The sequence below is a fragment of the Sinocyclocheilus rhinocerous genome, unplaced genomic scaffold (assembly GCF_001515625.1).
Source record: "Sinocyclocheilus rhinocerous isolate Xijiao unplaced genomic scaffold, SAMN03320098_v1.1 scaffold2199, whole genome shotgun sequence".
Classification (NCBI taxonomy): domain Eukaryota; kingdom Metazoa; phylum Chordata; class Actinopteri; order Cypriniformes; family Cyprinidae; genus Sinocyclocheilus; species Sinocyclocheilus rhinocerous.
Genome location: NW_015659020.1, coordinates 979,360 through 993,088, shown reverse-complemented (window position 1 = coordinate 993,088; position 13,729 = coordinate 979,360). Strand labels below are relative to the sequence as shown.

At 36.5% G+C, this 13,729-nt stretch overlaps 1 protein-coding gene across 1 annotated transcript in view; it reads right to left on the bottom strand.

Moving 5' to 3' along the window:
• The window catches only part of LOC107723240 (ras-specific guanine nucleotide-releasing factor RalGPS1-like), a 120,754-nt gene that overhangs the window by 8,798 nt on the left and 98,227 nt on the right, over nt 1-13,729 (bottom strand). The window contains exons 10-12 of the mRNA XM_016531802.1: nt 10,353-10,490; nt 10,103-10,196; nt 5,053-5,120 (exon numbers count right to left, since the gene is read on the bottom strand). Of these exons, the coding sequence (XP_016387288.1) occupies nt 5,053-5,120; nt 10,103-10,196; nt 10,353-10,490 (300 nt within the window). The remainder of the gene's footprint in view (nt 1-5,052; nt 5,121-10,102; nt 10,197-10,352; nt 10,491-13,729) is intronic.

Here is a 13,729-nt window from a genome sequence, read left to right as displayed (position 1 = left end):
ACAGCGCAAAGTTGATTTATTTCCTCAGCGAAAACAGCACGGATCAGCTCCAGGCATGATGAAACGGATATCGTCCTCTTTTGGAAGGCCAAACAAAAGCTGCGTCCCAAATGACGCACTATAAACAGTGCATAAGTACATAGTGTATGAGTGCATAATGTACTCAACCATGTATATTATGAATTATATAAGGTTATTTTGTCATTCTTGTGTTGTGTTTTGCAAAAAGTGTTTTATGAAATTGAAAACTGAGTCAAAGGCCAAAAATTATTGTATGGTTTTGCAGATTTGATGTGTGGTTCTGGTGTCAGGTTTCAGAAACTGTGTTGAAAAAAAACTGTAAATGCTTACACACAATTCAAATACACAGATGACTTTCCTGCCCAGTGCACACTAAGATCAATAACACTCTAACAAAAAAAAACCTCTTACTAGGATTCAGGAATTATTTTTGCAGCTCAATGTCTATTACAGTATACATAAATTAAATTACAGATACAGATGTATAATTCAGCAATGAACTTTTGGGGAAAAATAGTTTTCATTTTTACTACTGTAAAGTAATCTTGCAGTAAATGAAAAGCACTAGAAAAGTTCAAATACCAAATAATTGTATGAACTTGGTATACACCACAATACAGTACAGTAAAAAAATAAAAAAGTAAATTTAGCATCCTCTGCACATTCTGCCAAATTTTATTACAGTATACAGTACTATAGCAGTTTCTTGGTCTCCTGACACAAGACTAGCTATATCTCTAGGCAGTCATTTCTCAGTTCTGCAAAAATGCAGTACACATAAAAAACGGTTACAAACAAAATTTGACAGTCACACGTTTGAAGGTGTACAACATGCTACAGTTTACTGTATAGAATAGTTACATTTCCATTATCTAATGTACTGGTACTGAACTGTAATTATACTGTATGTGTAAGTATAAAACCCCTGTAGATCATGATTGACTCAGCCAGTGCCGATCCTATACTTCTGGGGGCCCTACGCAAAACTGGGCGGTGGAGTGGGGAAACGCATTTGTCCGTGTTTCACTCCGTCTCAAGTAGCGCTCTCGGAAAGCGCTTGAGAAACAATGTCTCTTTCGCAGCTCGGTACACTTTCAACTCATTTTTTAGTCTCGAGCAAGACTGTACAACATTCACATAGTGTTGTTTTTGGCTGCCTGTTTTAATTTTAGTTTTAGTCTAGTCTTTGTGTGAAACTGTCATTTTAGTTTTTATTAGTTTTAGTCATGTTCATACTCTTTTTAGTCTAGTCAAGTTTTAGTCAACTAAAAGTCTGAGCATTTTAGTCTAGTTTTAGTCGACGAAAACTGATGACATTTAGTCTAGTTTTAGTCGACGAAAACTGATGACATTTAGTCTAGTTTTAGTCGACGAAAACTGATGACATTTAGTCTAGTTTTAGTCAATGAAAATTGTATTTTAGTCTCTTTTTAGAAATGCAATTCTATTTAACCCAGTCAATATAGTATAAGTACCTAGTAGTATAGACGAAACCAAAATTTTCTTTTAGCCAAACCCATTTCAAACAAGGTTATCTTATTATATTATTGTTACATTTATAGACTCAAGAATACATCCATTCCAGACACGGAAGACGCTCTGATTTGAATTTACAACATCTATTTTACCAACCAAACATGTTACAAGTACACACACATAAATTTAAATAAAGACGAACCCCAGCTGGCCGGCCATCGGTCCCTTTCTCTGTGTCAGACTTAACTTTGTTTGGTTTTCATCTTCTAAATCAGTGTTTCCCAACCTTTCTTTAGTCGCGGCACCCTTTGGAAATTTGTTATATTAACAATCGAGAAAACTGCAATACGACTAGATTCTTTCCTAATTCTGCTATTAGTTTCCGTGATCGGCATCTTATTGATTTCATGTTATTGTTACGGCTTATATCCATGATGAAAGTGGAGCGAGCGGTCGGAGAATCGGATCACCAAACAATTACGCGATGCATCTCAGACACATCAGGACGGGATTAGATTTCTCAGAGGACTTCTGAGTTAGCTGAGAAGCAGTAATTATCTGATTCACGAACAAATGTATAAACAATTCATTAGTAGTGAACTGGGCCACGCTTTGTGGTTTTGACTCCGGTTCAAAAGTGTCATTTGTTAATGAAGCCGACTACACTGGCACGCTGCGTGCGCGTGCAACCATCGTGCACAGTTTATTGAAAGACGTGTTTTTTGCCATTATTTTGCGTACTCTGTCATCGCCGCGGCTGAAAAGTAGCACATGAAACACTGCATACATTTATATTTTATTCTGTGATAATTCTGGGGTGGCAGGTGGGCTTTTTCTTAGGGTGGCAGTTGCCACCCCGTGCCACCCCGGTAGATCCGCCCCTGTTCCCAACTAACAATCGGAAGTGACTAGCTCTAATGCCTGTAAATATCGCAACATTAGAGGCCTTTAAAACACTAGATATCTGGGCCAAGAAAACATCTAGTTTAGTGCCCAACAGAGTAGTATTTACAAGAGTGTCAATAGAAATGAATACCAGCATGAATATCCTATGAAATATACAGTACCAAAGGATGTTTACACATTCAACAGCAAGAGTGCAATGTTTATTAACAGAAAATCATAATTAAATTTATATGATGGATATGATTACTCTGGCACCCTCAAAATATTCTATTTTAATCCAATTTTTATATTTTATCAATTTGTCATTAGTATTCAAATGAATGTGAAATGAAATTAAGTGATCTGCATAATCAGACCAAATGTAATCTAAGTGGGTGATATCTCAAATTAATTTTTCAAGTATTAGCAATTATAGTATGTGATTAATTGATTTTACTGGGATGGGGTCCTGATTACCCTGTTAGGGGCTATTTTATGATCAGCTGACTCTACATTTCGCCTTATTAAATTTAGCTAAGATATATGATCAAAAATGCATAAATGTAATGCATGAATTAATAAATAATCATCTGATGATCTGTTTCACATGGTTTTAGTACACACAATATATAATGTTGGAACTTGGAATTATGAAATAAAATGTGACCCTGGACCACAAAACCAGTCATAAGTAGCATGGGTATATGTGTAGCAATAGCCAACAATTACTTTGATTAGTAATATGCATTGCTAAGGACTTCATTTGGACAGCTTTAAAGGCGATTTTCTCAATATTTTGATTTTTTTGCACCCTCAGATTGCAGATTTTCAAATAGTTATCTCGGCCAAATATTGTCCTATCCGAACAAACCATACATCAATGGAAAGCTTATTTCAGCTTTCAGATGATGTATAAATATCAGTTTCAAAAAAGTGTCCCTTATGACTGGTTTTGTGGTCCAGGATCACAAATAGTAAAATAAAGTAAAATATAATATTGTCAATATTAGAATAAAAATGTCTCCCAAAGAGTATCTTAAATTACATGCTTAGTTTTAGAGACACTGTCACATCATACTGTAACAAAAAAATGAAGTGAAGGAGGATTTTATGTAAATCAAATCACAATGAATTAAACTTGACATCCCAGATTTTTTATTTATTTATTTATTTATTTTTTAAATGGTCACACTTTATTTTAAGATTCAATTAAAATAAGCTTCCAATGAAGCTTCCGATGAATCTTTATTTTAAGATTCAATTTTGCCTCAATAAACTCATAATTTGCTTCTTATTAAAAGTTAGTAAGGTAGTTGTTAGGTTTAGGTATTGGGTAGGATTAATAATGTGCTTTATAAGTACTAATAAACAGGCAATATGTTAATAATAGGCATGCTAATAAGCAACTAGTTAATAGTGAGAATCGGTCCCTATACTAAAATGTTACCCCCCAAAAAATAAAAAAAATAATATACATTCATTTTCACAATGCTTTCTGAGTCTATGAGAAAGACCAATGATGTCATCGTACAACTTACATATAAAAACTGCAGTAGTACAAACAAATCAGATTCTTTCCATAACCAATTTCCACCTAGATGTCTCCATGTGTTTGTCCAGTTCTGCCACAGCTGTTACAACCATAAAATGCATAGTGCAGTTCAATTTCCCACTCCACCATCTGATAGTCAGAAATAGGAAACATCCTAATTGCTCTGCATCTTATGAGAGGAACTGACATACACCATGATCTCATTCAAACTCTCCATTAACCTCAGATGCTTGTCTTGAGGTACAAGGACCAAACACACTTTTAAAACCTGTTTCTACTCTATACAGCTCTGGCGTTCACCCATAAGCCACATTTCTGTCATTAGTGCATAAAACTGAAAACTACTCTTGCACAATGGATGTTAAAACGTGCCATTCTTGTTAAGGTTAGCTAGGACATTTATTATTTATTTTAAATTTACTGCACAAATGAACCAAGTTTCAGTAATAAAATAATAACTTGTTTTTAAAGTAGTAAAAATTTTTATTTTCCAGGCACAGATATATTTTACTCACTCCACAATGCATTTTTACACACAATTTGTGTTTTGTATATTTTGGATGTTTATGTAAACTTTGAAAGAACCATGGCCACAAACTTCAATGTTTGTGAGAAGACGACTTAAGCTTATGCATTTTAAGTCAACAGTTAACTTTAACCTTCAAAGGTCTTTCTGAAAGTTACCAAAGACCACAATGATCCAGAAAGACGGCTCCTCCAGAGCCACTCTACTGACAGCAGGTGGTTTTTATCTGCCAGACTGAGAAGAATAAGCTCATGGAATAATTGAAGAAAAGTCACTCTGTTTAAACAAGCGTCCGAGGGACTGATCTACATCACCCTGAAAATGCTAGTTTACATGGATCTCACTCTTTCATTGCCCCTCCAACTTTCACATCTGCAGAATCTCTCTAACCATCAACGACTTCCAGACATAATGCAGTCCATGCAGCACCTCCCCAGTCAGGTATAGCTGAGGTACTTTAGCTGAATTACTGATGATCCTCCATTTTTCCACTGGTAATCAAAACTCAGGAAAAAAAAGAGCAGAGTTAACCACTTCCAGGAGGAGTTTTTGAGAAAAGTAAACTGAAAGGATGAAGGGATAAAGACTTTACCTCCAAGGTCTTCTTTGGAGGATACCAGACGAGGTGAGCTGTTCCCAGGCTCAATCTTCAATGATAGTCTGTACAAAAGAGTTGTGACAGGGTTATAGTCAATAAAATAATATTTGACAACATGGTTTAAACTAGGGATGCACCGATACCGATACTGGTACCGATACTGGTATCGGTATCGGGCCCGATACTGGTCTCCTGTACTCGTACTCGTACTCGTTAAAATGCCCCAATACCAAACGCCGATACCACACAGCATGTGATAAGCGCCATATTCAGACAAAGAAACACCAACAACAGAACAACAGACAGCAGAATGGAGTTAAGGATGTCTACTACGAAGTATATGTATGCAATGAATATAATGTTAAACATTCAGTATTAACGTCTGTATAGCTGATGTGCGCGAGCTGATAAACAAAGCATGCTGAGTGGATTGAGCGCGCGGCGGCGCAGATGCGCGAGCTTGTCCAGTGAATATATCTTTCTCACAGACATCACTGGAAAGTTTGTAGTTCGGTCGGAAACAAGTAAGTAAAGCAATGCACAAGTTACTTAACGGTAGGGAGAGGGAGAGAGAGAGAGAGAGAGAGAGAGAGAGAGCGCGCGTGCACTTCTGTTGTGTGATCTTGTTCACTCACTTAGCACACATCATTTGGATTAAAACGAAATCGTTAAAATAAAACCATTCATAGGGGCATTCACTATAAACATAATTTATTTTCAAACTTACCGAAAGTGAATCTAGCAGCTTGTGTGAAATGCGCTAGGCTGTACTATTCTGCAGCAGTACAAATACCTGCACGCGTTGCGCGTGTTTTGCTTGCTTGAGTGTTTCTGCATTATATGAGTGGCTTTGGAATATAAATCGCAGCACGTTTCAGATGAAAAAACGCGACTTCTATTTCTGAAAATATCACAGTTAGGAGATTTATAACGAGTGGTTCCCTGCATTATTACAGCAAAGCGCGTGTAACTCTGAGTTCTTGTTATATTTTATTACCATTTTCTAAACTATAGCGAATAAACTGTGATAATGTGAGAAATGTTGAAGGTGTCTGAATAAATTTTGGTTTGACTGTATCTATTTGATAAATTAAGTTAACCAACTCACATTATGCATACCCTCTTGGTTTCTGTACCCAATATTTAAAAAATGTACAAATGCAATAAAAATATTGGTATCGGTACTCGGTATCGGCAAGTACCAAAAATAAAAGTATCGGTATCGGGTGAGTACTGGAAAAAGTGGTATCGGTGCATCCCTAGTTTAAACTTAGTAAGTTTCTCTCACAGTCACAGTATTCATCTGTATCATTATTCATCATTATGCTTATACATAGAGTTGAATAATTGTGTTTGAAAAGGACACTATTATGGGAAAAGATAATACTGATTTTTTTTTTTTACAGAAAGAGTATAGTTTTTGGAACGAAGCACAAAAACAATAACTGTAAAATGACGTAGGGTCGTGAAAGCTGGCTAAGCTAGTTAAGGTTAGCATTTGCTAGTTAGGCTGTGATTTTCCATTTTGCACTGAGCTTCACCCCTTAATATTCCCCAAAACATTTTAAATCTGGGTAATGTGTGTGTGTGCACAAATATTAGGGTGCGTAGTCCATATAGCCGCGAATGCTCTGCCTACCCAAGTGATTTTAGAGAATGAGTTCACCAGCTGGCTAATATTAACATTACTTTAAATGTACTATGAATCAAATGAAACTGTATATTTTCAAGTTTTCTCAAGCAAAGCAAATTTCGATTGCAACATATTTCAATTTGACATTTTACAATTTTTGTTAAAGACAAAGTAACAAAGTAACACATACGTGAGCAAATTCATCAAGGCAAAAATTCATTCAGGTATTAAATTGTTCTATTTGTTTTCCCCATGCTTGACAAATCTTGCATGTATGATGAGAGTGTGTGTATCAGAAATACAGGAAAACTGCAATATTGTGAAATAATTTTTTCTATTGTAATATATTTTAAAATGTAATTTATCCCTGTGATGGCAAAGCTGAATTTTCAACATTTCCAGAAATTATTCTAAAATACTGATGAAATATATTTGAAATATTTCTCATAATAATCAATGTTGAAAACAGTTGTGCTTCTTAATATTTTTTGACATATTTTTAGGATTCTTTGACTAATAGAAAATAAATGAATACATACATATAAACATTTAGTCATAACATGCCACACAAGTATTTGCTGGTGGATAAGGCCCTGGTACGCATCATATTTTTACCTCTCAGACCCACCGTTCAGAAGTGTTTTTGAAAGAAATGATAAAAAAAAAAGTAGGGCTGTCAGTTGATTCAAATTTTTTATCTAATTAATTACATGATGTGTCAATTAATTAATCTAATGAATCACAAATTAAATTTGGCTGTGAAATTACCCACAAAAGATCATTTAAAGCCATTATTGTGTTAAATGAGAATGTATCAAGTAGATATTACAAATTTGTGTTTAAAATGTAACACAATATTAACTTATTTACTGAACTGTTGTATAAAATCACATTTGCACTCGTGTGATATTGCTCTCGCTGCTCATGTGATATTGCTTATCATATGATATAAATATGAGACAAAAACTCATGGGCATTTTTTGCCACAATATCTTGAATTTTAGGCCATAACTGCATTTATGGAGATTTTGCCCTGCATCATATTTGTCAACAGTCATCTGTATGAAATGTAAGATGACGTACTGGTCTGTGGGTGGGGTCAGTGCATTAACTGCATTAAAATATTTGAATCATGTTACTTTTCATAACTAATTAATTAACGCGTTAAACTGACAGCCCTAAATAAAAAAAGCAACAAAATATTAGGCACAACTGGCCCTGTTTTCTGAAAACGACCTCTCTATTCTAGCCCAGCTCCACAGAGCTCTCTGTAACAGCGGTGCCAGATGGCAGGACATGCTGTAAGCATGGGCTAAGGATTTTAAGACTGTGACCCAGGATCGCTGAGGTTTTCCAACCCCACAGACTGCCAGACAATTATGTCATTCCCCCAAACACAACCATTATACTGCAGTCCCATCCATTCCACCAAACCCATCCTCCTCTGGCGGCCATGTATCCTTTGGTGTTGTCAATTCACATGGACAATTTCACATGGAGCTCAGTCACTGTCTGAATGTCTAAATATGAGCACTTAATAATATGGTACAATAAATACACTTTCATAAATAGCAACTTTGTTGGGTTGTCTTTTGTACAATACTTTATTTTAGTGATCTTTTAACTAGACACACTATATTAAAACAACTGAAGTTCAAGAACCAGATAAAGATTTAAGAAAAATTATTACAAACATCTTTATTTACACCATGACCGAATAGCTTCCCCTTGATATGCACTACATCTTCGTGACATGTTTTTCATTATGGTACAGACTCCATGTAAACGTTTATCTCTGCATGGCCTAGTTTCACTTGAGAAGTTTCACCTGATACTGAAGTAAGCCAGGCGAGTAATTTTTTAACGAAGCATGGAAAAGATGTGTGAATTATGTCACTTTGCCAAAAAGGTGCCTTTCTTTATTTTCTCATATGGGGACGTGTTTGAAAGCATTACCAGAGCAACAGCTTTAACTCATTACTGTCGCCAGTCAGAAATGATTCAGTGAGGAAAATTACACCAAGGCAAAATAATCCAGCTTTTCTAAAATGAAACAACTAAAGATCTTGATATATATCACCGTCTCTACTGAGTTCCAGTCTTTTATCTGTCTGCATAAATCAGATTAGAATAAAAATATCGCACTTGTCACAAAAGTGGTAAATTTTTTCCTTTCACGTGACATTGAAAAAATAAGATAAGATATCTGCATTGACCCTTAAAATGGTGATTTTGGCCCGTTACATTTCAGAGGTCATGACCTTCTTGAATGTATCCAACTATTCAAATAATACTTTGATCATTTGATATAAAAGCATAAAAGCTTGTGACACACGGGAAGCTTAACCATTCGATATGTATATTGTACAAGTTATTGTACAATATGCATATATAAACCTAATTTAGGGAAAACATACATTTGTCAGTAATTACAAACCAACACTTGGTGCCAAAACAGCAGTTTAAATTACTGTAGGTTCAAATTTTTTTTTAATGCATTTTTATAAAATTATAATTATTAAACAATTATAAATAAAAAAAGATTATAAAATATCTTATGAATGTCTTCAACACTTCAACACACCACTTGAAAGAGCCACCTAACTGAAAATTAACTTTGACATTTCCACATGGAAACAGTGGAAACATGGGGATCCAGAGTTTTGCAATTCCTGATGTTGCGTTCATAAGTGTCTAGACGGCAAGAAATTGGACCGCAATAAAACCACCTGCCCTTTCTGTGAGACAGACAAACAGGACCACACAGTAGGAGTGAAAAAAGCTCCGGAGGAAACAGGGAAAACTCATTTAATAATGATGAAAACATCAATGCTAGGCTTGTCTTTGTAGAGGCAGAAAGCCACATGTATGCATAATACATAACATGTGCAGCATGTAACATTTCCAAAAATGATACTGTTTTCGAAATCTCATTCATAACATTCATTTGTCATACCACACCACATAGCACAATTTTTTAGAAAACCATATTATATAAGACTGTACTAGGAAAATACATTATGGGCTTCACATGTTTATGAAGCCTGAGGTAAAGGAAATAGGGATTATATTGTAGCATAAAGTCATGCCAAGTTGGTGCAGCTGTCTCCGGTAAATTGGGTGTTTGGTTGGCCGGTGGGCCATGCAGCCAAACCAAGAAGACATAAAGTCCACAGACAGCACATGTTTTAATAAATAGTATAGGCAGCTGTGCAAAATGAAGTGTTAAAACCAGGGAGGGTCTCGATTTACAGGGGTCTTACAGATGTGGGCAGTTTAAAGTGAAAGCTGGCATAGACGTTTATGAAGTGCAATAAATTGCAGGGCAGAACACAAAGCTAAAATCACCCAAAACAATCAGTTCAGCTAAATAAAGGCTACTGAGCATTGCAATGTGTTTGGGTAACTTACGTGTAATTGTCATCCTCCACAAACTTTTGGAGCTCCTCGATGTAGCGCACTGACATCAAATACTTCTGCACGTGTGGTAACATGACTAAATGATCTGCGGGGCGTAAATTCTCACATCAATACACTGTGTGCAGTTTTATAATTTAGATTTCCTTTTTTCTTTTAACGAGATCTGAACATTAACATGAAAATGTACATATACATGTACATAATCAATTGAAAATGAATATGGTTTCTGAAAGCAACTTACCGTAGTTACAGGACACCTGTAGATAGGAGATGATGCGCAGTAGATTGTTCATCTGATTGGTTCTTTGCTCAGTCTCGATGATGCTGTCAGAAGCAGGGTAGGCGGAGTCAATGTAGGTCATATCAAACAGGTAAATTCCTAATGTAAACAGAGAAGAAAAAGTGTTTATAGACACAGGTAGAGAGACAATTTTAACACAAAAGGTGAAGATTTAAATACTTTTCAGGTCGTTTTTAAACTTTAAAATTATGCAAAAGCACCAAAAAAAAGTATCATAAATGTAGTTAATACAGCTTGTGCATAACATTCCAAGATTTCAGATTCATTATTCCTCTCCAGTAAGCTGTATGTTTATTCAGTGTGTTAAAGAAGATCAGGACAAAAGAAAGAAAAGAATTGTTCATAAATATACATATAGTCATATGGACTTATATGACACTTATGGTGTTGTTTTATCAGTTTTGGGACACTTTAGATTAGGGAACACTATTAAATATTAACTAGTTGCTTATTAATGTGCATATTACTAGCATATTGGCTGTTTATTAGTACTTTAAAAGCAGATATGAATGCCTTATTCTGCATGACCATCTAGATCCCTTAAATCTAAACACAACTACTACAACAACAACTACCTTACTTACAATCAATAAGAAGCAAATTATGAGTTTATTGAGGGAAAATGCTTAGTGTATAATAGTGAATGTGTTCCTACAGTAAAGACTTTTACATTGTTACAATATTTCTATTTTCTATTTTATATATAAATGCTGTTCTTTTGAAAATATATACATACACCGATCAGGCATAAAATTATGACCACTGACCAGTGAAATGAATAACACTGATTATCTCTTCATCACGACACCTGTTAGTGGGTGGGATATATTAGGCAGCAAGTGAACATTTTGTCATCAAAGTTGATGTGTTAGAAGCAGGTAAAATGGGCAATCATAAGAATTGGGTCAGAGCATCTTCAAAACTGCAGCTCTTGTGTGGTGTTCCTGGTGTGCAGTGGTCAGTATCTATCAAAAGTGGTCCAAGGAAAGAACAGTGGTGAACCGGCGACAGGGTCATGGGCGGCCAAGGCTCATTGAAGCACGTGGGGAGCGAAGGCTGGCCCATGTGGTCCGATCCAACAGACGAGCTACTGTAGCTCAAATGATGAAGAAGGTGGCCTGGTCTGATGAATCACATCTTCTTTTACATCACGTGGATGGCCAGGGGAGTGTACGTCGCTTACCTGGGTAAACATACAAGGAAGGCAAGCCGGCGGAGGCAGTGTGATGCTTTGGGCAATGTTCTGCTGGGAAACCTGCCATCCATGTGGATGTTACTTCGACACGTACCACTACCTAAGCATTGTTGCAGACCATGTACACCCTTTCATGGAAACAGTATTATGCAAAAGCACCAAAAAAAAGTATCATAAATGTAGTTAATACAGCTTGTGCATAACATTCCAAGATTTCAGATTCATTATTCCTCTCCAGTAAGCTGTATGTTTATTCAGTGTGTTAAAGAAGATCAGGACAAAAGAAAGAAAAGAATTGTTCATAAATATACATATAGTCATATGGACTTATATGACACTTATGGTGTTGTTTTATCAGTTTTGGGACACTTTAGATTAGGGAACACTATTAAATATTAACTAGTTGCTTATTAATGTGCATATTACTAGCATATTGGCTGTTTATTAGTACTTTAAAAGCAGATATGAATGCCTTATTCTGCATGACCATCTAGATCCCTTAAATCTAAACACAACTACTACAACAACAACTACCTTACTTACAATCAATAAGAAGCAAATTATGAGTTTATTGAGGGAAAATGCTTAGTGTATAATAGTGAATGTGTTCCTACAGTAAAGACTTTTACATTGTTACAATATTTCTATTTTCTATTTTATATATAAATGCTGTTCTTTTGAAAATATATACATACACCGATCAGGCATCAAATTATGACCACTGACCAGTGAAATGAATAACACTGATTATCTCTTCATCACGACACCTGTTAGTGGGTGGGATATATTAGGCAGCAAGTGAACATTTTGTCATCAAAGTTGATGTGTTAGAAGCAGGTAAAATGGGCAATCATAAGAATTGGGTCAGAGCATCTTCAAAACTGCAGCTCTTGTGTGGTGTTCCTGGTGTGCAGTGGTCAGTATCAATCAAAAGTGGTCCAAGGAAAGAACAGTGGTGAACCGGCGACAGGGTCATGGGCGGCCAAGGCTCATTGAAGCACGTGGGGAGCGAAGGCTGGCCCATGTGGTCCGATCCAACAGACGAGCTACTGTAGCTCAAATGATGAAGAAGGTGGCCTGGTCTGATGAATCACATCTTCTTTTACATCACGTGGATGGCCAGGGGAGTGTACGTCGCTTACCTGGGTAAACATACAAGGAAGGCAAGCCGGCGGAGGCAGTGTGATGCTTTGGGCAATGTTCTGCTGGGAAACCTGCCATCCATGTGGATGTTACTTCGACACGTACCACTACCTAAGCATTGTTGCAGACCATGTACACCCTTTCATGGAAACAGTGTTCCATGGTGGCTGTGGCCTCTTTTAGCAGGATAATGTGCCCTGCTACAAAGCAAAAATTGTTCAGGAATGGTTTGAGGAGCACAACAACGAGTTTGAAGTGTTGACTTGGCTTCCAAATTCCCCAGATCTTACTCCAATCAAGCATCTGTGGGATGTGCTGAACAAACAAGTCCGATCCATGGAGGCCCCACCTTGCAACTTACAGGACTTAAAGGGATAGTTCACCCAAAAATTTCTCACCCTCACGTCGTTCCAAACACGTGAGACCTTCGTTCATCTTCGGAACACAAATTAAGATATTTTATGTCCTTGCTACGTTTTGAGTAATTAATGACAGAATTATAATTTTTGGGTGAACTAACCCTTTAAAGGATCTGCTGCTAACATCTTGGTGCCAGATACCACAGCACACCTTCAGGAGTCTAGTGGAGTCCATGCCTCGACGGGTCAGGGCTGTTTTGGCAGCAAAAGGGGGACCAACACAATATGTGACCCTGGACCACAAAGGGGGTCTTAGGGGGGTCCTATTATGCTTTTTCACTTTTTCAACTTTAGTTAGTCTGTATTGTTGCTGTTTGAGCATAAAAAAGATCTGCAAAGTTGCAAAGCTCAAAGTCCATTTCAAAAGGAGATATTTTATTTAACAGAAATCACTTTTCAAAAACTACAACGAACGACTTGTTTGGACTACAACGCATATTTTCCAGGATTTGTGATATCACAAATACCGACGAATGGGACGAGACCTGGTTGAGCTGCACTAGAGAAGGCAACGAGTGTTATCACTATGTAGGAGACACACTAGCTTTCCCAAGGCAGAC